A 26,255-nucleotide genomic window follows, 5' to 3' on the forward strand; every position below is an offset into this window, starting at 1 on the left:
CACTCCTAATTAGACCCGATGTCACACACCTGTGAGCGCACACACTACCCTAAACCACACAGCATCACCTCCCTCAGGTCATGGCTGTGATTATTAGAGAAGACACCGTTGGCGTGGCGGGACATACATGTTTCATTTTCTTATGTGAAACAGAACAGGAGAACATGTTTTCAAAACTCATCGTTTCAACATCAATAATTATAATAAAATAATTCTAAAAATAGACCTAAAACATTTATTAATTTATTGTGTGATGTCTAAAATAGTATAAGCACATTGTAAAAAATCCTTCTAGTAAAAAGACATCACATCTCAGATAGCTTATTAGGATGCGCAGCAGGCTCGCAGAGTTTCATCCAGTCCCAAACAGACGAGGGGGGAGGAGAGGTGGTGAGGGTGTGTTTTCGTGTGTGAGGCAGAAAAAGGAGCGATGAGGAGCAGGAGCTCTGGAGAGACAGAGCAGGAGGAGGATTAGGAGGAGTGGGAGGTGAAGGAGGTCCAATATCAGGCTCCAGACGGTCTATGGGTCGAGCCGCGGGACGCTCCGTGGGGACCAGCAGCGGAGCGGAGCAGAGAGGCTCCGGACTCAGGACAGAGAGCAGAGGAGGCTGAACCACATAGAAATCGGGCCATCACAGCATGCGGGGGAGCCCCCACACACACCGCGGGGTGTGAGCAGGGAACACCGGGTGGGATGGACCGGCCGGACGAGGAGGTTCTGCTGGAGAACTGGACCGGGCATGGACCGGAGCCGAACCCGGGATCAGCGCGTCCTGCCTGGGCAGTGACGGCGCTGGCCAGCGTGCTGATCTTCACCACGGTGGTGGACGTGCTGGGAAACCTACTGGTCATCATGTCCGTGCTCAAGAACAAGAAACTACGGAACGCAGGTAGGACGCGCCTCGTGTGTGTGTGCGCGTGTGCGTGCGCGTGTGATCAGAGAGTTGATCATACATGATGATGTATGCGATGTGGCTGATCTGCTATTGATGTGATCGATTACACGTCACAGAGGAGGTGTGTCCGTCTGACTATAAACACTCTCACGTGCTGTCTGAAACAAATGTGAATCTGTGCACGTGAATGAGCTAGACAGTGTGAATGAATGCAGCTGCACGTGTGAAGATGTTTAAAAATAACTTCATTCATTTATTCTCTTATTTATGAATCAATGTTTCTTCTCACTCATAGCTGTTTCTACTTCAGATCATACATCATCAACTCATCATACACCCATCCTTCATCCATTTTCATCCATTCATCGATCTTCCAAATATCATCCTTTCATCCATCCTCATCTATCATCTCTACATCCATCCGTCTGGTCTGTGGAGCTTGTATCATGGTCTGTTTTTGTGTCTTGAATGTAAGAGTTTCAGTTTGTCAGATTTCTGAACATGTATGTGAATTTTGTCAGAGTCAGAGTGAAATCAGACACGTTAGTGCATGATCAGGTGGCTGGAATCATTTTTTTAATCAGTGGCTCATACATGACTTTTAAATGTAGCTTATATAGAACATTGCTATTTCAATTAATTTCTATTTCATGTTGTCAGGCTCAGGTTGGTAGATTTTTTTTTCCTCGACCATCCAGTGTGAGCTTGCAGCTGATTTGAAACAAACGGTAAATGTGGGAGTGAGTGGAAGGTGTGCAGGTGCTGGAGGTGACGCAGGAGGTGCGGCAGTTTACTGTGCGCTGACAGCCTCGGACTCTTCTGTATTTCTGTCAGAGCAGACGGTGTGGGCTCACAGAGGGAGGTTCTGTTCATGCAGCACATCTCTTCAGGATGTTCTTATTAAAACATCTGAAGTTCTGTTTCTGTTTGTTCCTTTGTAATAATAATGAGGATTAGGAAGTTCTTACAGTCCACCATGATGATGGTGCCGGTCTGCTTGCTCTTATTGACTTTTTGTGCCTTTATTGGAGAGATAGGACAGAGAGTTGGGAATGACATGTGGGACTAGAGCTTAGGTTTCAAACTTTGGCTGTCCGTTTGGAGGACTGGAGTGGTGAACAAATCACTGTGTGACCAGCACCCAAAAAAAAAACATTTTTATAACAGTAAATGAACATGTTTATAGCCTGGTTTAACAAACAAAACTGGTCTAATTAGATCTTGCTCCACAACCCACTGTATGAGGTTGAATTATTAGACTACTCATCCGTTTGAATTTTATGAAGGATAAGTGATATTCACAATAAGCTGTGTAGTGGACCTGATGATTGACTGGTGGGCATGATGTAACTGTATGTCAAGAGGCTTAAAACCTGCCATTAGGGTGACTAGAACTTTGGATGAGACAGCGTTAACAGCATGGCGACAGCCATCGATGGGACTCAAAAGCCCCCTACAGTAACAGATGGGTGACATCACTCAGGCTTCGTTCATTATAACTTACAGTTTATGGTTGGTGTCCCTACCATGTTTGATGCTCCAGAAACTCGCTGTTCATTTTCTCAGTCAAACAACTCTTTATGTTAATTGTTTATTGAGTGGACTGCAAGTATTGATTTGGCTCATTTAATGGTGGAATCTCTCAGCAGAGGTCACTACATAACAGTACAAACTCCATGGATTAATCATAATATTTGTAATGAGCTGCTGAATGTTTTTTCCTCTCTGTGTTTCAATTTAATGATATTTGATAATGATAGTTCCTCTTACACCTGGACTTATTTTGTTCAAAGCATCGGTGTTCAGTTTCTCTCCTCCAATCCTCAAAATTAAAGTGATTTTTTTTGTCAGTACTGAATGATGGGGAGTGTCCTTACCCATAATCCTTACTGACTGTTGCTTTAGAGACAATGGCAGTCAGTTATGTTTAACCTGCAAAAAAACCCGAGAATTTTCTTTAGCAATGGAAGAGCTGATTTTCGAGTGAGACTGTGATGTTTAGTCTTATTCATGCTACATTATCTTACAAACTAACATGGTGATTCCTGCACCAGATCAAGGTCGATTAATAACTAACGATACGGACTAGACCCACCTTTTCAAGAGATATCAATAAAGGTGCTTGGTTTTCACCAGGGTTCAATTGACAGCTTTCACACCAACCCATACGAACTGTTCTAATTTGGCAAAAGGGCTTAGGTTTGTTTAAATCGAAACAAGCAGGTTAGTTGGAAAACGCCCTAAGTCACTGTTTCTGCAGCAGAGACCCCTCCTCTTCGTTAACTATAAAGAGTATAATTACTACAGGTAGGGTGGGTTCTGGAGGTTGTACCTGCTTACACTCTTCATCCTCACACACCCTGTCACAAGTAACTGTTCTCAGATCAGCCTCACACCCTCTATGTGACCCAGTTGAGTTGCTCTCCTGTGGCCGAGCTGTGTTGTGATTCTGCTGCAGAGGACTGCATGATGCATTGTCTGTTCTTTATAGAGTGACAACACATACATTAAGTCTCATCTCAGTGGTTTTAGAGACAGGTCCTATATCCCAACTGTCCTGCCAACAGAAGTTTTATATTCCCCAAACACACACTGGCTTCACTCTGCACCACAAAGAGGGAACAAATGGAGTAAATGAAGGTCACGTCTGCAGGCTGATTCTGATTGAGGGACTATTGAAACCTGCGATTAGTGAATGAATGAGAATAAAACTGAAAGGCTTTACAAAGTGGCTGCTCTCTGTTTTACATGCTAACCTTGACTAAAGTCAGCATAAAGTTTAAATGATGGTTTTTGTTAGCATCAGAGAATCACTGAGAGGAAAGATTGGCCCCAGCTCCCTTTTTGACCTTGCACATTTGTCAACACAAAAATCAAAGTAAAGCTGTCGAATTATTGAATTCAACAATTTCTGATGCCACAATTTAAAAAAAAAAGTACAACCTCCATTATATTCATGATCCATAGTGTCAAAAGCTACCAAACTTTAAAGATTATACATTTGTTTTATAGAAAGGTGCAGAGGAGAAGTATAGACTACACACCAGAGGATTTTCAAGTCTTAAAACGTGCAGAGACCGCAGACATAACGACAGTCTCAACCGATCGCAAAAACAAGACAATTTGGTCAGACCACAAACCTGCCTGTTAATTTAGAGACATGCGTCTCACACACACAGGCCTGAATTGTACACGATGGACAAGCAGGACCTGGGGACATGCATTAATTGAGCGATGTCAGCGCGTGACGGCTGCCCCCGCCTGAAGTTGGGGGTTTGGTGCCTTGCTCAGCAGTTCTTGAGAAGTGGTACAGCTGCCCCACGACTTCACAGTGGAGATTCCACAGACATGAAACAGAAACTTTCGTCATCAAACATGCCTTCATGAAGGCACTTGAGTTGTTGCCATGATTCCACATGCTGGTATTCTTTTTCAAAATGTCCACTTGTCTCATGGCACGGTTGTTTTTATATTCACTGACACGTTTGTGAGCTAGTATGCGACATCCAGTTGACGTGCTTCCCGGCCTGCTTGCTCATTGGCTATTGTGGGTGCTCCGTCGGAAGAAGCCCAATCTGGAATTGTAAATATCAAACATGTTTGATATTCTTGGTACCAAACAATGCCCAGATGTGTATTTAAGACAGTTTGCAGGACTTTCCTGTATTTCATGTTAACCCTAAACTATAAAAACCTCAAATTGGATATCTAGAACTTTTACAGTATGTTGGTGCCATGGTATCAAACATTAATGCTATCTTGTTTTATTTTTTTTATGTAATCCGTGCAATTTATTTATATTGGAATATACAGTAAGTTGAACATCTGGTATTATAACAAGCCTGAATCAGGTCAGTGTTTAAAACTCAAGTACATTTTGTGACTGGCTCATAGGACTCAGGTCCTCAGGTTTTACTTAAGACCATGAATAATAAAGGTGTACCCTCTGTGGTGCAGGTGGTTTACCAGAGGGGGGCGGGGGATTCATTGATATGCAGGTATAGCACCAAACAGTCCCAGAGATCCCTGAAATGAGCCAATTAAAGAGATATAGTAAGGACTCCTGAGGCAACATGAGCGAGAGACATTTAATACAAGGTAGAGAGAGAGAGGGGGAACCTTCATATCTCCTCCTGTATGTTTCTGTCCGAATCTCTCCTTTTTCCTTCTTCAGTTTCTTCATTTTTTTTACTCCTCGCAGAGTTTGAAAAAGTGAACCCACAGCCAAACATACAACTTCAAAACAATTCAGAAACACATTCATACAGTACAGTTGAGCGGTGATGTACCTGTGGGCAGTTAGAAGAGTGGTCATTTCTCAACCAGTAGGTCGAGGGTTCCATCCCCAGCTCCTGCAGCAACATGTGTCCTTGGGCAAGACACTTAACCCCAAATTACTCCACTGCTTCATTGACGGCATAAGAATGGATGAGAATAATTCTGATGGTCTTACTACAACCTTTGCCATCAGTGTGTGGATGGGTAGTCAGAAGACTAGACGCTCAAGTCCATTTACCATTTACCTGTTTTCCCACATAGACTGTATAAAACATGGAAGTACAGTCACTTTGACCACAGCTGATTGTGCCCTCTCTTGTCAATGCTCATATTTCAACTGCAAGCGCTGCGGCCTGTATCCAGTGTACGCAAGCAGCACCACTCGGCTCTGCTCCCCTCCCAATACTCGCTGAGTCTCATCTCATCAGAGCCTGCTTCAAGCAAATGCCAAACTGAACAGAGCAGATCGACACAGACAGGGAGTCAGACGGGAACACACACAGCTTCCAGTCAATTTCATGATAAAATGCAATATGCAGACTGTCTATCATACATCTTCAACATATCCTCCTCTGAAAGACAAGTCATTTGTTGTTTGTGTCTTTTTCCCTGCGTGAGCTTGTAGTTCTCCTGTGATCTTGTGAACCACGATGTCCAGCTGCTCATGGCTGCTCTTGCATTCAGAAGCAGATAGTGGGGTTGAACACGCACACTGTCTGACCTGGGTCCTGTGGAAACCTCTGGTCAGTGACATTAGACGTTTCTGAGGAGGTGTTTTCACACTCAAAGATGGCAGTCACCATATTGAAAATCTTTTCTCAAACCATCAGAGGCACATTAACCGAAGCTACAGCCCCAACCAGTGGAGAGGGGCTGCATGTCACGAACTGGCTCAAAGTAAATGACAAAAGAAGGGTGTCATACATGAAACAACATTTAAAGGGAATTAAAATAAAAAAATTGTTTGTGAGCTCTTGTTGTTTAGGTTTCAGAAAAGAAAGTATGTGTTTGGTGGTTAGGAAAGGAGGAGTAGCATTTACCCCTATTTTGATATATTCGTCAGTTGGTGTTATTGACTTCTGATAAATTAGTTATGAGACAATTCACAATATTTGTGTTTTTCAAAAAGCATTTTTGTAATTTGGCAATAAAAAAGGAATGGTTTTGGAAGTCTTTTTGCATGATCAGGAAACAGTTTGTAAGCCAGGAGCTGGAAATGTAGTTTCAGTGAGTGGTTACTCTGGATGTTGTGTTGCAGCTTTGGGTAAAAGGCACTGTAGCTCATATCCCCTCCATCCTATCCCCTCCAGCTTTGTCTGTAAAATGGATAATTTATCGTAATACACTTTGGTAAATAGCCTTTTGGTGATTTTGATTAGTGTGACCTGTTTTAATAAAGTGTCTTTAATTCCGTTTTGTTTGGATTGTGGGAACTGGAGTTCTGTAAAGGCATTTTGAGTGCTTCTCTCGCTGCAGACCGTTTGGTTGGACATTTGAAAGAAACTGTGTGAAGCTATTTCATTAAAACATCTTAAAAATAACCTTTGTCTAGTTTGAATATAAGTCTTTATACTGGCCAAAACGTCCTTACTGTTACAAGTTTCTATGCATTTGATTCCAAGAAAAAAAAATGCAATTGTAACATGTCTTTTACTTCATATCCTGTTACAGCTTAGACACAACATTTATCTGGCATTCTGTGTCTGGATGATTGTAACATTCACAATAACTTTATCCAACCAGTAATTCTGAGTCTGAAGGTACAATTTTAACTTGTGTAGTTGACATATTGCAGAGCCAGTGCTCAGCAGATGTTGTGACACAGCTAATGTGCTGCAGGTTTATTTGTTGACATTCACACACATGAAAGCACCTCTAAGGTCCACCACAGGTGTTGTTAAATACATATTTATTTCTCTGTAATAGTTCATGTGTTCTATATATTCAATGCTCTGTAATATTACAGAATCCTATATTATAGGTTAATAGATTATATTTTACATAATGTGCAGTTAATAACAGTGACAGAGGTGAAATATGAGAGCAGGGATAACACAGTTTGTCCTTGTGTCTGCAGATTCAGATCGGTCTGTGGTTTTGTCGTTTTCAGATGGAGCAGCTCTGAGCTATGAATTATGAATTTAATGCGCTGGCTGTGTGTGTCTGTGTCCTCAGCTGCTCCTCTGTCGTCCATGTCAAACATCTGTACAGCCATTTCTTGTTGTATAACACCTCTGACCTCACATAGGTTCACTCACCTTCCCACAACCTGAAACACTCAACCCAAATCACCTGCTTGAACTAAAAACAGATGTGTGATATAAACACATTAATGCTCACAGCATGATGGATATCATCCACATTCTGCAATACCTTCCATGTTTTAGCTGTGACTGACATTTTATCTGACCAATGGAAGAACACCACACACACAAGCCCCGCCCCTAGGCGGACCTCAAACTTAAAAAAATCACATATAACAGATAACTTTCTTTGAACTATGTTCAATTTTGTAATCCATAAAGAACTGCTTGTTACAGTTAAACTAATGATATGTTATTTGACTGGTAAATAACCTCCATTATTATCAGTAAATAACTCTATTAATATTTGTGATTAAATAAGACGATACAGATACTCACTTGATGCTAATATAGGGTGATATTATTGCCTAGTCGATAAATCAGTTGTGCTCTAGTAATTATTGGTAGTTTAAAAACAAGAAATGAACTGATATTGGAACAATCAGGTATCAATTCAATGTTTGCTACAATCATATCGAGGTTTAACATTCTGGTATTGTGACAGTTACTCACACACAGACCAGCAGCTCTATATTCAGAATGATATGATGGACTTTCTTTCTATTAATACCTGAGGCTGTGTGCATGTATAATTGATAAACGCGTTGCGTGTGTTTTCACACTCTACTGCTCTCAGATCAGTGTTTAGTCTTTAGGTCACTCTTTACGATTTAAGACCTGCTGCTCAGGAAGCGCTGATTATATAACCTCTATCTGACTCTGCATCATCCTGAGAAAGAGAGCGAGAGTTTATATTCAGAGTTTCCCCCCTAAGAGAGAGAGACGAGCCTCAGATGACCCATAAATCTATCATTCAGTGTGCTTTATCTGTCCCCCTCTTCCTCTTTCTCCTCCTTTTCTCCCAGTCCCCTCTCTGCAGGTTCATCTTTTTCATTTCTCTTGTCTTGTTTTTATTTCTCCTCTGCTCCTCAATGAGCCTGTCTGTTCACCTTGTCTCTCCCTCCATGCTCAGACTGTGATTCAGTTGATTGAAATAGTACATTACATTACTTTTTTTTTGCAGTCAAACCCCCCCCCCCCCCCCCCCCCCCCAAAAAAAAAACCAACATCCACCCATTCGTCTGCTGTATCTACTGAGCTTATTTGGTTTGGTTGGACCAAAGTTTCCCCTTGGGATACCTGAGTAAGTCTGACTGTCATATCATCTGTCTTTATTCAAGGATTCGATTACCTTTTCTGTCATTACAGAACAGGAAACTGAAATGGGTGGAGCTGGAAAGAAGCAAGAGTCCCTCGCTCCTCTCCTGCTCCACCCTCTTCTCCTATATGGTCGATTATGGCTGCAGGAGAACAACAGTGAATACTAAAATATGGTCGAAGAAGGTAGGCAACAAAGTGATGTAACATTGGCGAGGTCCATTATTTATGCAGTCTGTATTCCCCCCTCGGTCTTATGCTTTCAGAGTCCTGTTAGCTCCATTAGAGGAGAGTGTGTGAGTGCAGACCAATTCCTCTGAAGGTAAATTTGATCAGTGTGTCTGCAGACTGATGGATCTAAGTCTTAAGTCTAAATATACTCACTGAGAGCATATGCGCGTGCGTGTGCGTGGCATCTCTGGTAATTGAATGATTTAAGGGCTTTCGCTTTTTAGAAGAAGATTTAATGGTTTGGTGGTCTGTTGTTATTAGTTGTAATTGTTATTTGTGTGTTTTTGCTGCTTTGAAAGGTTGTGATTTTGGTGTTTTGTTTGTGTTTTTTTTTTAAATCCTTAACATTAATCTGGCGCAATGCAGACTGCGGTCAGACAGGGTTTGTATCTTCACGTCGTCACAGTCACATGCAGATCCAAACAGCAGAGTGTGACCTGCAGCTGAGCCCGGTCTCTTCATCCTCTGCACCTGACAGCTGTGCCTAAACCTGTTGCATCAAACACCAGGTGTCATAATGCAGGTAGAACTGGCAGTCTTTGACACCTCACTCCTCTGTAAATCCAACCTGTCCTTAAAAAATACACTCATCATAACGGAGCTCAATGTTCGCATTCATGTTGTTTCACAAGAAACAGGATAAATATGAACGTTGCTAATTAGGAAGACATTTTCATTTCAAATGAACTTGACTCTCTTTAACCAGCACATTTGCTGCATGTTTCAAATTGTTTACTGTTTACAACAAGACTGGAGGTTCTCTCTCAAAGTTCATCAGTGCACAGAGAACAACCAGAAAGAGTTGAACAAAAATGAGAAGAAGCGGGTAGACACTTTCCTGTTGTTTAAAAGAGATAAATGGGGATAAATTAAAGCTCAGCTTCCACTTCTGTCCACACAAGATGTGAAGATCCCCTTTTCGGTTCCAGTGTGTGCGTGTCTGTGCTGAAATGTACATTGGTGTGATCACAGTTATGACAGCAGACAGAGGAGCAGTAGCAGCTATGTAACACGTGCTCAATACTCATAGCATAGTTTTTATATATGACTTTCTGTAAAACATTTACCTGCCTTGTGGCAGATAGCCCTCTGAAATGTACTCGTCACATGGAGACTCTACCTGGATCTGAAGCTTGGCGGTTGTTGATTTCAAAACATGAGAGCAATGTACCGATCAGGTGCACCTTTGTGTTTACAGTCTTTGAAACGAATCATAAGGTAACCTCAGGGTCGTGAAATGAGGATGTTTGTGACTCTTGATCAACTGCAAATCACAAAGACTCTGCTTTAACGATCTTGTTGCATTGTTCTCTGTAAATGACTTATGAACCTCTCATTTATGAGCACTGTGGTTTACCTGTGAAGCTCCTCACATTTAAACACTGGGATTCAACCATTAATTTCTTGTCTCTTTTGACGGACTAAACTTTGTCCTCAATGCAGCTCCAAATGATTATTTCAGGGATAAACCAACTCTAATGCATGATTCAATCACTTTGCTTACCTTCTTTTTTGTGACTTTGTAATCTGTAACCCTCATTGCATCATCATTAAAGTTAGATTTTGTTACCTATGTTAAAATAAATGTCAGCACAGGGTGTTTTGTTTGAAAACTATCTAGATTTAAGAAGATGTCTCTGACTTCGCCCCTGCTCGTCTTCTCTCTCCAGTGACTCAGTTAAAAATAGAGCAGCAGAGTATTTTTAGCAGAGCAGGGCTAAAAGCAGCTGAGGGGCTCTCAGACATTAACTGGAGTTCCCTTAATCAGCTGTTACGTCACAGCTGGAGCTCAGTGCAGCTGTTTCCTGAAGAAATCTGGACTTTAATGAGGCAGTTATATAACACGCTGTGTATAATTCATGACAAGAATTCATGTGTGTGTGAAAGAAGAGGAACACAAACACAGCTGTGCTCTCCTCCCTGCACGTTGAAGACTTCTGATTTTAAAAGCTGTCTGAATCAGAGTCAGTTCATCGTTTTCACACCTGCACCAATAATCTCAACCCTTAAGGGAAAGTGTGAAAGCGCCCGAGGCTGTTACCAGGGGCTTGTACTACGAAGCGAGTTCCAGGGTCTTTTTGGGTGATCTGGCTTCACTAACCCTGACATTGGAGACCATGCTTTACAGTCCTACAAAGCTGGTTATCAACCTGATAGGTAAACCCACAGTTGCCGAGAGCGTTCTCACATAAAAGGGCGGCGTTGGCTTCATTTAACCTATCACAATCACCACCACGTCTGCCGTCAGCAGATCCTCCACTCTGATCAAACTATATTAACAATATGAATATGTTAAAGACATACAAGCTCCCAAAGACTAAAGTTACACAGCTGAAGCTGAATGAAGGCTCATCGTTAGTCCACCTTAGCAGTGATATTAGAGAGAGAGAGAGAGAGAGAGAGAGAGCTCAATATAGAGTAACAGCTTTCACCCCCCCATGCAGGATTTTTCCTTCACTGAAAACAAACACATCAGCATTATATGACCTGAGCTGTAATGCAGAGTGCATTACGATGCAAACACTCAAGGTCGCATTCCCTGAAGGATTGTGCAGCTTTTGTGCCGACTAAACCTGTGTAAATGTAGCAAAAAGATGCAGTGTAATTCACAAAACACAAACTTAAACGCTTGTCAACTCTAACTGCCCTGCACATAAAAAAGTGTACTCTGCAATCTGGCACTGTTTGAGTCATTATGGAGTCATTTGGGGAACACATTGACCCTTTTTTTATGAAAATTGCTCTCATTCTAAAAAGCCTCTGAATAGGGATGTAAAGTGTCAAAGGTGTCAAGGTTTGAATCAGTTCTCTGAAAAATGAATCGCAGTCGTATCGTGAAGCGTCATCAGCTGTAGAGCAGAGGAGGTTGGTTGTAATGAGCAGGTGTTATCATGGCAGTGGAAGCATTTTGGCAACCCAAGACAAAACATGAAAGACAAAGGCTGTGCAAATATTACAACAAGACAGAGAACTTCACAAATAGCACAACCAACATGATTCCGCATTTAATCAACAGCACAATGAGAAGCTCCAACTACCTCCAGATTCTCTTGAAATAAATCGTGAAAGAATCGTGTCGTGAGTTGAGTCGTTAAATCCCTACTTCTGAAGCTTCTTCACAAACACCTGTGCTAACAGCCATGCCCAGTTAGATAACTATATGCTGAGAGTTGGTGGTAACTGCAGAGTAGTAATTAGAGATGTCACATTCAATCCTTCCAGTGATCAGAATAACAATTCCAAAGAAACATGTCTTCTACTAGATTTCTTTAAGTGTCATCATTAAAATGAAAGGATTCTATCATTTCAAAATGTGCGTTATCAACAAGTATTGAAGGAGTAATGGAGGGAATGGAGTTGTGCATATGGTAATAGCTCTGTGTTGGAGGCTCAGGTGGAGCGGCCCAGTGTGATATCTTTCATCCAGAAAAACTTGCATTACATCTGTGGCGTCTAAACTTCACCGTAAACAGTAAAAGACATCCCCTCCCTCTCCAGCTTGTCATGTGTGGGAGAACAAAACAGAAAGTGTCAGCATGAGAGCTCCTCTGTCTCTGCATGTTATTATTTCATGAAGAAAAGTAGAGAAGACACTCCCTCAGTGTCGTCCAGACCTCCTCTGTACGTGTCCTGAGTAGTCAGTGTCAATGCAGCCTGTGTGTGTGTGTGTGTGTGTGTGTGTGTGTGTGTGTGTGTGTGTGTGTGTGTGTGTGTGTGTGTGTGTGTGTGTGTGTGTGTGTGTGTGTGTGTGTGTGTGTGTGTGTGTGTGTGTGTGTGTGTGTGTGTGTGTGTGTGTGTGTGTGTGTGTGTGTGTGTGTGTGTGTGTGTGTGTGTGTGTGTGTGTGTGTGTGTGTGTGTGTGTGTGTGTGTGTGTGTGTGTGTGTACACACCTGTCAGATGTCCACCTGTGATTGGATCAGTCAAAGCTCATGTCGACACTTGGAAAACGGCCTCAGACCAAAAAGTTAGAAGCTATGGGTCATTTAAGCTACATGTTAACATGCTAATAATGTCAGCGTGAACATGCTGCTGTGTGTCCGTAGGGTTTACTTGCTCAGGTGTTCAGGAGTTTGATAGATGATGCAGACTGAGTGACACTCACACTGAGCTGTGATGTTCACACAGAAAGTCTCCTCAGTGTCTCCTCTCTGTCCACAGACTCCTCAGGGCTCGTGTCCAGCATTCCCTACTTTCTTTAAAGGGAGTAATGTGATATGGGCTTCAAAGTAAACTCATTTGACAAAGTTAAATTTCAGACACTAGCTACGGACAGGGACTTTATTTCAATTGCAGAACTAAAAACGTGCTGTGAAAAACCGGCCAAAGATCAATAATAACGATTAATAGAGCAATAACAGTAAATAACTGCATGAAATTCAGTGATAACTAATATTATACTTAGTGTACCTTCAGCAGATTTGTGAAGAAATAATGAAACGTATAGAACTCGATTTTTGTGAACAGACTGGTCTCGTTCATCAACATGAGGAAAAATGTAAGTTAACCTCTCTCACACACACACACACACACACACACACACACACACACACACACACACACACCGAGGGGGGAGAATAAATGGGATAAAGGTTATACATTAAGCGGTAAATCAGGGTTTACAAAATTTGAATTATGTATTTTATGCAGGGAATTTCCTTGAACTAGAAAATACTGGCAGCCTCTTCATTTCACTTGTAAATAGAAAATCTTTATAGTGAATAGTGTGTGATTTTGGACAGAGCCAGGGTCTCACAGGGTCAGTCAGGTCTCTCACATTAGGCAATGCTTACCATCTCTACGCACGCTCCACTTCTAAAGTCCAATTTATTTGAGTAGTCAGTGTGAATGGTCCGATCGATGCTCAAGCACGGTACATTTCCTTGGCCATGGCACACTCGCCGGTGCGTCCCTTTTATTCGAGTTTTTTTAAGAGTCCACCTTTAAACTAAGCTCGCTTGATAATAACATAAAGCCTGTATCTTATCTCTGGTCTAAACTGTGTCCCTCATACTTAATTTTAGTCTCTGAGACACCTTCCTTTCTCTGTCTCCTCCTCAGCTTCTCACAGAGGAGTGATGGAGCTCCCCTCACAGAGACTCCTCATCATGTTTAACTTCTGTGTCAAGAGGTCTTCTCCTCTGAGGTCATCAGGATCTCCCTGATCTCCTGATCAAACAGTCATAAAGGTTTTCAATCACCAAGCTGGAAGTGTGCGTGCGTGCGTGTATGTGACTCTTGTGAATCTCTGGTTAATGATGATAAATGTTTTTATTGGTGACATCAGGAGGTAAAACACACTGACCTTGGTCTGCTTTATGTCTTCACATGCATTGTGGTCTGAATGTTAAACACACAGATCAGTAAAATACAGATCCAAAAGAAGGTTATCAAGGAATGTATATTAATCCTTCTGTGCCCTTGATTGGCTGCAACAAATCAGTCTTTTGTTATTAATAATCTGCCCCATTTTGGATTAGGCTAGACTTAGACTTGAACTTTATTGATCCTTTTGGGATGACTCCCTCAAGGAAATTTAGGTTCCAGCAGCATATACAATAAAAATAAAAATGTATCAGGTAACAAAAAGTAACAATATAAAGAATAATATAGCATAAATAATAGAACACTCTTCCGTTGGAAAAAAATATACAAAAAATATGCATGGAAGAAGCAGAAAAAATATACAAAAAAAGGCAATGATTATTATTGCGATTATTGCACTTGGTTGAGATTATTGCACATACAAGTGAAAGTGTCCATGTGTTATTGCACAATGAGGGTAGAAGGAAATAAAGAAATCTATAAAGCAATCAGTCTTTTAGAAGTAAAAAAAAACGTATCTTTTTTTTGTCTTGTGATAAAATACAAAAAAAGATTGACTAATAAATAGGCTGATTGATTACATCTTTAATTGATTCTTCTGTCAACAGAGACTTCAAAAAAAAATACAGACTTTTCAGCACCAGAAAATATTTCAAATGTTTTGTGAAGTGTGAGTGTTGGTTGTGTCTGAGAGAGATGGAAAGAGAGGTGACCTTGTCTGTAGCAGAGGATGATGGGATGTGAGAGAGGTGACCTTGTGTCGGCAGCAAAGGATGATGGGATGTGTAAGCCTCACTTACAAACCACAAACCATCCGCTTAATGATGTTCACTTCAATACGTTTTTGAAACCGTGCTAGAGAAAAACCAGCCTCACCATAAGATATTGATTTTCATTCAAAAGGAACCACTAGATTAAAGCTTTTTTTGTCATGGGGTCTCCTGTATAAAAGACTGTGCAGCTTTTATACTGAAAAATGGTGTACTCACAAAATTTAAAAAAGTACTTGTACAAAAAAACATAAAGTTTTTGTCACTAAAAGATACATTTGTGCATCACAAATAACTTACACAATTATGGAGTGAGAATGCTTCCTTTTCCTGGAAGCAAATTAACTCTCTGATGTTGCCCTTGTAGCAGTATAATCACTTCAATTACATTTAGGATATCGACTCATTGCTGCAAATTGCACTTTAAAGGAAGAATTTGTGACTTTTTGATTTAGTAGAGGTCGCCCTTGAACACCAGCATTAAACCAAAAACAAATTGCTGTTTGGCGACACCTCTAGCAGCACATCTCCAACCCCTCTTCCTTCATGTTTGCACGAAAGGAATTTTGAATTAGTATGCACCATAAGTAAGCAAGCAGCAGACAAAATTCCTTTCCTCAAGCTGCAATTGCCTGCTGCCTGCATTGTTGTGTTACGGTATAGGAAAATCCTATGTGGCCTTAATGCGAATGAGGCCCTCCTAAACAGCTGGCATGGTGTGGCTTAGTGAGGACTGGGGGATACCCAACTGATAAGGTAGCTCCTTTTTTAAAAGATCCCGTGGCAAGGAATCTGTGCATGGTGAGGAATTGGATTGGCACTGGCAATGTGTAAATCAAACATTGCCAGTGCCAATCCAATTCCTCGCCATGCACTTTAAGTGTTGTTCTCAAAAGCTGGACTTAATTCAGCTCAGAGCTCCAAAATGAGAGCTCATGGAAATCGGCTCATAAGCCAGTCATCATCTTTGACATTATCCAGATATACAGCTCAATGTGTATCCAACTTCATAAACAACTCGGTAAGTTGGTTCGATCGATTGGTTGGGCACTTCTGTAGTAAGCTAACTGTCTTTGTACCAGGCGCAAATCTCTTGATATACATATTTTGGGAAAAATCAAAGGAAAATTTACTTATGGAACGAGAGACACCGAAAAAGTGGATGGTCACTGTTGAGCTCTATTTGAATTGGCTTAATTTTTTTTGCACCAGCCGTTTCTGCTTATGTGATATATTTTTAAACTTTATTTCTAATCAGAAAAGCGTTTTGATAAAGGTCAGCACAGAGAACAACAGGAACACAGAGGGACAGAGGTAAAGTTCATCTGTGTAACACCAGTCTCAGAGCAGAGACCTCAAAGGAGCTGTCACCTGAAATATCTTTATTTAACCAGGTATATATATATATATATATATATATATATATATATATATATATATATATATATATATATATATATAGAGAGAGAGAGAGAGAGAGAGAGAGAATCATAGAAGGTACAAGTATTGAAAGGATGCTTAATATATTTTTAAAAAACAAAATACCCATCCATCCATTTTCTGCCGCTTATCCGGGGCCGGGTCGCCGGGGCCGGTAGACACCACCTCCAGCTCTTCCGGTGGGACCCCGAGGCGTTCCCAAGCCAGCCGAGAGACATAGTCTCTCCAGCGTGTCCTGGGTCTACCCCGGGGCCTACTCCTGGAGGGACATGCCCTGAACACCTCCCTAGGGAGGCGTCCAGGGGGCATCCGGACCAGATGCCCGAACCACCTCAACTGACTCCTCTCGATGTGGAGGAGTAACGTCTCTACTCCGAGCTCCTCCCTGGTGACCGAGCTCCTCACCCTATCTCTAAGGGTGCACCCAGCCACCCTACGGAGGAAGCCCATTTCGGCCGCTTGTATCCGAGGTCTCGTTCTTTCGGTCATGACCCAAAGCTCATGACCATAGGTGAGGGTAGGAACGAAGATCCACCGGTAAATCGAGAGCTTCGCCTTTCGGCTTAGCTCCTTCTTCACCACGACGGACCGATACAGCAACCGCATGACTGTGGACGCCGCACCGATCCGTCTGTCGATCTCACGCTCCATCTTCCCCCCACTCGTGAACAAGACCCCGAGATACTTAAACTCCTCCACCTGGGGCAAGGACTCCCCACCGACCCGAAGGGGGCAAACCACCTTTTTCCGGTCGAGAACCATGGCCTCAGATTTAGAGGTGCTGATCCTCATCCCAGCTGCCTCACACTCGGTAGCGAACCGCCCCAGTGCGCACTGAAGGTCCGGGTTCGATGGAGCCAACAAGACCACATCATCCGCAAAAAGCAGAGACGAGATCCTGTGGTCCCCGAACCGGACCCCCTCCGGCCCCTGACTGCGCGTAGAAATTCTGTCCATAAAAGTAATGAACAGAACCGGTGACAAAGGGCAGCCCTGCCGGAGGCCAACGCGCACCGGGAACAGGTCCGACTTAATACCGGCAATGCGAACCATACTCCTGCTCCGGTCGTACAAGGACCGGACTGCCCTTAACAAAGGGCCCCGAACCCCATACTCACGGAGCACCCCCCAGAGGGCGCCGCGAGGGACACGGTCGAATGCCTTCTCCAAATCCACAAAGCACATGTGGACTGGTTGGGCAAACTCCCATGAACCCTCGAGCACCCGCTGGAGAGTGTAGAGCTGGTCCAGTGTTCCACGGCCAGGACGAAAACCGCATTGTTCCTCTTGGATCCGAGGTTCGACTAACAGCCGGAACCTCCTCCACGCGATGTTACAGAGGCGTGTCAACCATGACAGCCCCTGCACATCCAGAGACTTCAGATACTCAGGGCGTATCTCATCCACCCCTGGTGCCTTGCCACCAAGGAGCTTGCCAACTACCTCGGTGACTTCGGCTTGGGTGATGGACGAATCCACCTCTGAGCACCCAGCCTCTTCTTCCTCAGTGGAAGACGTGAAGGTGGGATTGAGGAGATCCTCGAAGTATTCCTTCCACCGTCCGACTACATCCCCAGTTGAGGTCAGCAGCTCCCCACCTCCACTGTAAACAGTGTTGGTGAAGCACTGCTTCCCCCTCCTGAGGCGACAGACGGTTTGCCAGAATTTCCTCGAGGCCGACCAAAAGTCCTCCTCCATGGCCTCCCCGAACTCCTCCCAGGCCCGAGTTTTTGCCTCCACGACCGCCCGGGCTGCGGAACGCCTGGCCTGCCGGTACCCATCAGCTTCCTCAGGAGTCCTATGCGCTAGCAACGCCCGATAGGACTCCTTCTTCAGCTTGACGGCCTCCCTTACTTCCGGTGTCCACTACGGGGTTCGGGGATTGCCGCCACGACAGGCACCAGAGACCCTGCGACCACAGCTCAGAACAGCTGCTTTGACAATGGAGGTGGAGAACATGGTCCACTCGGACTCAATGCACCCAGCCTCCCCTGGGATCTGTGAAAAGCTCGTCCGGAGGTGGGAGTTGAAGACCTCGCTAACAGAGGGTTCAGCCAGACGTTCACTCACTACACGTTTGGGCCTGCCGAGTCTGACCGGCTTCCTCCCCTGCCAGCGCATCCAGCTCACCACTTATCAAAAATACCCCTGAAAATACCCCTTATCAAAAATACTGTGTAATGAACACTATTGACTGTGGGGGGCTGAAGTAAAATTACACTTTTAAAGTCAAACTGGATAAGTACACTTGTTAATTTTTGAGAACTAGCATGATTGTGAAAGTAGCATCCTCTCTGTCCTCTGTCTTCACTCACCCCCTCCCCTCTGTGCTCCCTCAAAAGCTACGTCCCTCACTTACATGCACTTGTGCCATTGGTCCAGAAGTGAATTTTCAGCTCATGCTTTGAGTGTGGGCTTGTGCATATATTGGGTAGAGGGGCTTGATTGGTTTATAAAACGTGTACCAAGTGTGAACATTGGTTCAAGTTTTTACGTGTTTACAGCTGCTACAGATGACATACAGTGTCATCCTTCAGAATGGGGGGCCGTAGGTGTATGTTAAAGAACATTGCTTCACGTTGGTCTACCCTTGCTGAGCGAGGTGTGAGGCTGATCAAGTGATGACTTCACTGTTTCCACAAGGTGAGGCACGGTCGACTGCTGACCATCAGAGCGAAGTGGCTGTTGTTCCTCTGGGCCATCTTCATTGTCCATAATAACGTTTCTGTATTCTCTTCCATGTTGTTCTGTATGAACATGTCCACCTTAACGCTCTTGCTTAAGCTCAAGCTTGAACTTCTTATCATGCTCATGATTCTGTATTTTATACTCAGGAACATACTGTTTCTTTCTCTCAGCCTTAGAAATCTATAGTAGGCGGGATCTGCTCGAGCTCATCACGGAGGTAGAATTTTTTGAATTTGAGCACTCTGCTTCTCAGTGCATCTTGATCATCGATGATGTTGACGGATGCCTTAATGACATCTTTGTTCACTTCTTCCTTCAGCTTATCGGTGTTTCCCTGGCTCTACTTAATTTTCCCCTCGATCCCCTTAATATGAATGTTTCGTCTAACATTTTCTTTTACCGTCTCATGAAGCAAAGGAGTTAACTTAATCAGCTCTTCCTCTTTTTCTCTCCTTCTATCTTTCATGTTTGACATTACATTACTTTGAGTAACTGTTAGCAGAACAACTTTTACGCAACGTTAAACGAAGACACAACCACACAGTACATGAACTTCTCTTTGTGTGAACCACCGCATTGCGGGCGCTTTTATTAAGTTCACCTGTAGGGTCACTAATTACACAGGTTAGGTCACATGACAACACATGGGAAATGAAAATTGAAAAACAAAAACGGACAGGGGCATAATCTCAACACAATATGAAATGAGAGCACAAATCTCAACAGTAACTGAGTTTAAAAGGCTATAGTTTTTCTCTCTTTCTGCAGAACATTTTTCTTCTTTTGAAGCTGTTGCATTTTTCCTCTTTTCTGTTTTCTTTAAATCCGACAACTTATTGTTGAGCCCCCAATTGTTTCCTATCAGTAGAGAGCGTTTGCAGCAGCAGACATCCACCCGGAGAGGCAGCACTTAAAACACATTTAACATTCAATAAAAAATTACAGGCAACTATTTCAAACTGCTAAATATATTTTTTTTCACAAAAATAATTTCAAAAAGCATAAAGAACTAACAATGGTTCAAAGAGTTTTAACAATAATTTCAACAATAAATCTGAGAACATTTATCTACATTTTTATATACGTTTCATGTCAAAGAGGCCAAAAAGAGTGTGTGTCCTCCCCCTCTCCTTCCTTGTTCTTGACTGTCACCATCCATCAGCAGTGAGCTTCGTCATCCCAGCTTGTCCTGCCAGCTGAGGTGTTGTAGGATTAAAGGAGAGAGTCGTCTCCCAACAACAGGCCTCCATTTCAGGAGCTGCTTCCTCTGAGTGGGGGAGGGGGGGGGGGGCTTTAATGAAGAATGTGTAAGCAGGGGGAACAAAGGTATGGGGGAGACAGATGAGATGATGGAATAGGGGATGAATGTCAGGTAATCAGGGGAAAAGGGGAGAGGGTGATTTATAACTGAAGGAGGGGCCTTTGAAGGTTACTGTAGGTCACAGTGACATTTATGAGCAGTAGGGGGCAGTCTGTGGACTGTGTGTATATGTGTGTAGCCTCTAAGGATTTTTAATGACTCCACGCTCTCTGATGAATGACTTCAATTAAACCTCTCATGCTGAAGGGGGGAGGGGCTACATTCAGACACTGCCCCCCCCATCTGAAAAAGCAGAGGCGACTGCAAACTCATCAGCAGAAGAAGAGCAGCAGGCGGAAATATGTTGCAATTAGAAGCTTCAATAGGAGCTTGTTGAGTAGTGTTGTTAAGAAAGCTTTATTTGTCTCTGAGGTTTTAATGAGCGCACATGAATTTAGTTTCATTTCATTTATTTATTTATTTGAACAGGGGCAGTGTACAATATACATTAACCTCAAAAAGGAGAGATGCATTGTACCAGGTTGTAGCACTTCCACCTGCAGTCCCTGGGCAGGATGTTGTTAACATACAAAGTATGTACACTCCAAAGCATTACATTGCATTTAAAACTATCACATACACACTAATTACATACTGGATAAAAAGAGGTACTAACTTTCACATACACACTAATTACATTACATTGTGGGAGCAGGCTTGTTTTAAAAGAAGCCATTTTTTGGCCTGGTGTGAAAAAGTGTTAAAATGTACACGTGGTCAGCTCTGTTGGCAACTTATTCCACTCTCTGATGGAAATTAATAAGTTAATTTCTGCATTTACTCCTGAGTCTGTTACGTCTCTGTTAGTTTGGAATCCTGTTCGTGACGCCACTGTAACGGTAGGGGTTTCTGTGTCTGTGTTAAATGAATAATCAGGACATTATCAAACAGACTTGTGGATCATCTTAGATTTATTTATCCATGGTCAAATAACATAATAACATAACAAACAATAACTCAGACATGCTTCATGACCAGAACCTTGCAGTTACTGGCATGCTGCTCACAATCTCACATGCTAGTGAACCAGGACTCCGCAGTCACTGGACCCGTGCTGACCAGGATCCCACGATCACTGGCCTCGTGCTTGACCAGGATCCCACGATCACTGGCATCGTGCTTGACCAGGATCCCACGATCACTGGCATCGTGCTTGACCAGAATCTCACGATCACTGGCATCGTGCTTGACCAGGATCTCACGATCACTGGCATCGTGCTTGACCAGGATCTCACGATCACTGGCATCGTGCTTGACCAGAATCTCACGATCACTGGCATCGTGCCTGACCAGGATCTCACGATCACTGGCATTGTGCTTGACCAGGATCTCACGATCACTGGCAAAGTATTCTTCTTCACAGTGTTCCTTATATTCTGCTAGAAAGACAGCCCACAAATACTTCACTCTGTATAAGGCATGAAGAACTCATCTCCTTGACTCAAATGTCAAACATCTATGTTAAGCTAAATCTCTCAGATAACAACGGACACTTGGCTCCAAACCAAATATAACTCTGCTACTACTGTAATATGATCTCTTACACATGTATGTAGTACATCTTCACAAACCTAAATGAATTACTCTTACATGGTTGACACAATTAAAAGATATATCCACAAATGTATCAAGATGAATGAATCCATGAAAATACGTACTATCAGTCTCTGTGAGCTGCTGAGAGGTTTCCCTGAGATCAACCCATTCACCCAGCGGACACATTGATGTCATCACCACTGATGTCACTGCATTAATTTTACATAAAATGTTACACAATACAACCTGAAAACTTAATAAGCAGCTGGCTGTGCTCTGTAACACATTACAAATATTTAACGTCATTTCTCACTGTCATTTTTATAGTTGGCGTGCAAAACCGCTTTTGATCCTCACTTGATGATGGTATTATTAAACCAGCTATAAAGATAAAGATGACCATGCACAGTGAACCATCTGTGCACTTTGATTGTGAAGATATTAAACTAACTGAAAAGATAAAGATGGCTATGGAAAGTGAAGACAGAAGGTTAGATATGGAGCCAGAACGTAGTTACAGTATTACTGCTCGCCCTTTGGTAGTGTTGTCTACTTTCAGGGAGATGATTACATGTGTCGTACACTTAATGTGTCTCTGATGAGAAAAAAACTGCGACAATAATGAATATCTGCTCTGGATTTTATATCCTGCCATTTTCTGTTAGATTCACATTTGTGTTTTTCAAAAGATGTAATTGTTTTTAAAGCAGATCTGTTGCTCTGAGCAGTGTCTGAAATTAGGTTTATGTGAAACAGTGTGGAGGTTATTTCAAAGTTTGTTTTTGTACTAGGCTGTAAACATGTTTATTTGCCTGTCATGTGTAAGTAACTTCTGGTGTTTCAGGAACCTGCCTCAAGTGCTCTCCTACAGGGCCCCAACCCCGGCTCCAGTTACACACACACGGGTGGATGGAAAAAATATTTATTTCTATGGAAAAAAAGGCAGAAAATCAAACTTGTTCCCTAAGAAATAATCACGGACGAAAGTTTGTTAGTCAGTGTGCAAACATGACTGACATAACATGGGGTTGGATTTATTTTTAAATGTGCGTCAATATTAGATGACAAAAATGGACTTACTGTGCAATGGCATTAACACTTTAAACTCCAGCTCGTGGTTCAGGTGAGAAAGGACACCAGAAGAAATTGCTAAATTGCTGTTCTGTGTTTTCTTTTATAAGCAAAGGAATGAAACTGTTCAGTGCGAGTAGTCCTGTCTCCTTTTTACTGCACTTATGTTGTAGACCTCATTTCCAGTCCAATCAGAGATTAAGATCACTTTCACATATGAAGTTGCATTTTTCATATGGTTTTGTTTGGTTTATGTTCAGACTGCGCATTGACACACGTCACTAGTTGTGGCTGCAGCTGCATTCAGGTGGTGTCAGACAAACACAAGTCGTGTCCGAGTTGTAAAATGCACAGAAACTGTTATGATTTGGGTTTTTGTTAGTGTGTGCATTTTTGTTGTTTGGTTTCCCTGTCTGTCTTCTCCTCCTGTGTGCTCCCCTTCCCCCTTGATTACAATTTGTTTCAGCTGCACAACCAGGTGTCACTCATTCCACGACTCATCAACTCCTCCTCTTAAGCCGGCTCTCCACATGCAGCCGGCGCCAGATTATTGCCAACCCTCCGTGGTATCATACCGCTCAATCAGGCTCCCTTGTATTTTGATGTCCCTCGTGACTTGCTTGTACTTACCCTCCTCTTGTTCTCTCCTCGTCAGCTCCCAGTCCAGACCTACCTGCCCCTTGTGTCCTGTCGTCTCATCGTGTTCACTTTGGATTTCACCTCAGGCGTGCTGGATTAGGGTTGTTGGAGAGTCACTTGGATTAATGTATGCACTACTCACCTTGGAGCTTGGACTCTTGCTCATTTTTGTCACTAGTGTCACTTTCCCCGTTTATAATAAATTGTTAGTGTTTATCTGTTCCTTGGTCTCGCGCTTGGGTTTTATTCTGGTTACACAACAGAAACACCTGCTCGGAACAATAACCTAGAAAATGAGAAGCACTACTTGCTGACATTTTTGTCATCAACTGTGTTTTGGTTCACTTCCCTGGTTTGGTCTGGAATGCATTCTCACCAACGGCGAAACAAACTGTGGTGCATTGGAATCAAAGCAAGACCCCCATTTTTAAGTGGACCAGAGGTCGGTTTTTTGATCCGCACCAGAGCTCGTTTCAAGCGGACCAAACGGCTTGAGTGTGAACGCTCCGAAGTTCAAATTACCGTAAATTCCGGACTATAAACCGCTACTTTTTGGTCACGGTTTGAACACTGCGGCTTTTATAACGATGCAGCTTATTTATGGATTTTTCTTGGGGGACAATGAGCTTGTGCCGCAAAAACATTTGACTTCGTCACATCGGATCTTAATATCAGTCATTTTGCGATTCATGCACGCACCCTGATCATGGAAAACACACGGAGAAAGGCATATGATGCAGCTTTCAAGTTAAAGAGCATATTGCATATAAAGACAAAACTTAACTAATCATAGGAAAATATGTTAACAATACTGTTTTTAAAGAAATTCAGAAATGAATAACCCACAGGGTCTCCTGGAGACGTTTTAGTACGTTTTTGCTCTTTACTTCCGCATTCGGCTGTGACGTAACATAAGGGAGTCCCGCTGAATCCCCATCTGTTTAACATAGAAAATCATGGATCCGAGTGTCACTCCCGTCAATAAAGAGGAAGAAAATATGTATTCCTTTACATATAATGGTCCACTGGCTTATTATGAACCTGTAAGATGTGATAGAGAGCAGAAACAGGCAAGATTAGAGGAATAACGGCCTCAGGAGAGAAGTGAAGTTGTGGTGTGAGGAGAGACCCGGAGCAGGCGTCCTGCTGAGTGACAGCTGTCAGCTCGCCATATATGGGCTAGTGCTGTGTTCACATCAGCATATGTAAAGTTTGTAATCACATTCAATCAATTAAAAAACAATTTGTAGAAGGTACAAGTGCCGATCATGATAGATAGATAGATAGATAGATACTTTATTGATCCAGAGGGAAATTCAAGGATCATTCACCTTTACATTGTATGGGAGTTGCTCGTAAAAACGGCAAATCTGTACAATGTTTTACGGTGCTGCGCTGTGCGTGAGAGAGAGAGAGACACATAGAACCCGATTACACGGCCTGTGCAAATGCAGCAGTCTTTATTGTTTATTCTTGGTGCAGCCCAGTGCTCACGTTATAGAAAATACAGTGTATGGTGCAGGATTCTCCTGACGTGAGTTCACAGCGCACGTCCACTGAACGTAATCCACACAAACGTGCACAACAGCGCACACACTCCACAGTTTAATGCGTGCTTTTGCACATATATTAGGCTACTACAAAAAGTGTTATGTTTAGAATAATGCGGAACCAAAAGCACGAGACAGAAACAGAAAATGAAACGAAGTAACAATTTATTATAACACGGGTGACACGGTGATAATGGATACAAGTATAATAAGTGACTCTAATGTGTAACATGAAATCTAAGTGACTCAAAAATGTGTACAAGTAATTAAATGTGATAATCAACTATGTGTACAAGCAAAACAATGTGACTCACAACTATGTGTACAAAATTAAGTGACTGTAAATGTGCAACAACAAACTATGTAACTCGAGGTGTACAAAGGCACGCGTGAAGAAGCCAGATGGGACGAACAAGACGACGAAGGACACGGGGTGCAGGAACGCAGGACTGGGAACACTAAGAGGAAAGAGAACACGGAGGTTAATAAACACGACAGGGAATTATACAAGAAATATCACTGGAGCACTGAAAACACGAGAGAACACAGAGAGCTACTAACCACTATGGAACAACAATAATCTGGCGCTGGCCTCCTGTCAGGAGCCAGCTTAAGTAACCGGATGATTGTGATGAGCCACACCTGTGGACACTGATTGATGGTTAGGGAAACACAGAGGGAGTGACAGACAGGGAAACAAAACACACACACACGTGGGGAAGAGACATAAACAACCCAAAACATGACAAAAAGTTTAAAATTTTTATGGGATAGAGGACTGGCAGACGTAAAGCTTGTGTTTCAGTTTCTTTCCCCACTGCACGCACACACACACACGCTCTCTTGCAACAGAGTTGGATTTATAATAAATCGTATGACTACATATATTCATACAGACTGTTCGGTGTCTATTACGCGCAAACTAGAGAATATAACAGAGGATTCCAGCAGATCAAATCATTAAACGCTTGTCTGCGTATATAATATTTTATGTTAAACACCCAGAGATTTAA

General features: G+C 42.6%; 1 protein-coding gene across 1 annotated transcript in view; it reads left to right on the top strand.

Moving 5' to 3' along the window:
* Nucleotides 1–396: 396 nt before the first annotated feature.
* The window catches only part of LOC306830618 (melatonin receptor type 1B-like), a 41,193-nt gene continuing 15,334 nt past the window's right edge, over nucleotides 397–26,255 (top strand). Inside the window, exon 1 of the mRNA XM_079354205.1 lies at nucleotides 397–890. Coding sequence (XP_079210331.1) covers nucleotides 695–890 — 196 coding nt within the window. The 5' untranslated portion in view covers nucleotides 397–694. The remainder of the gene's footprint in view (nucleotides 891–26,255) is intronic.

The sequence above is a fragment of the Symphodus melops genome (assembly GCF_947650265.1).
Source record: "Symphodus melops genome assembly, chromosome: 10".
In the NCBI taxonomy this organism is placed as follows: domain Eukaryota; kingdom Metazoa; phylum Chordata; class Actinopteri; order Labriformes; family Labridae; genus Symphodus; species Symphodus melops.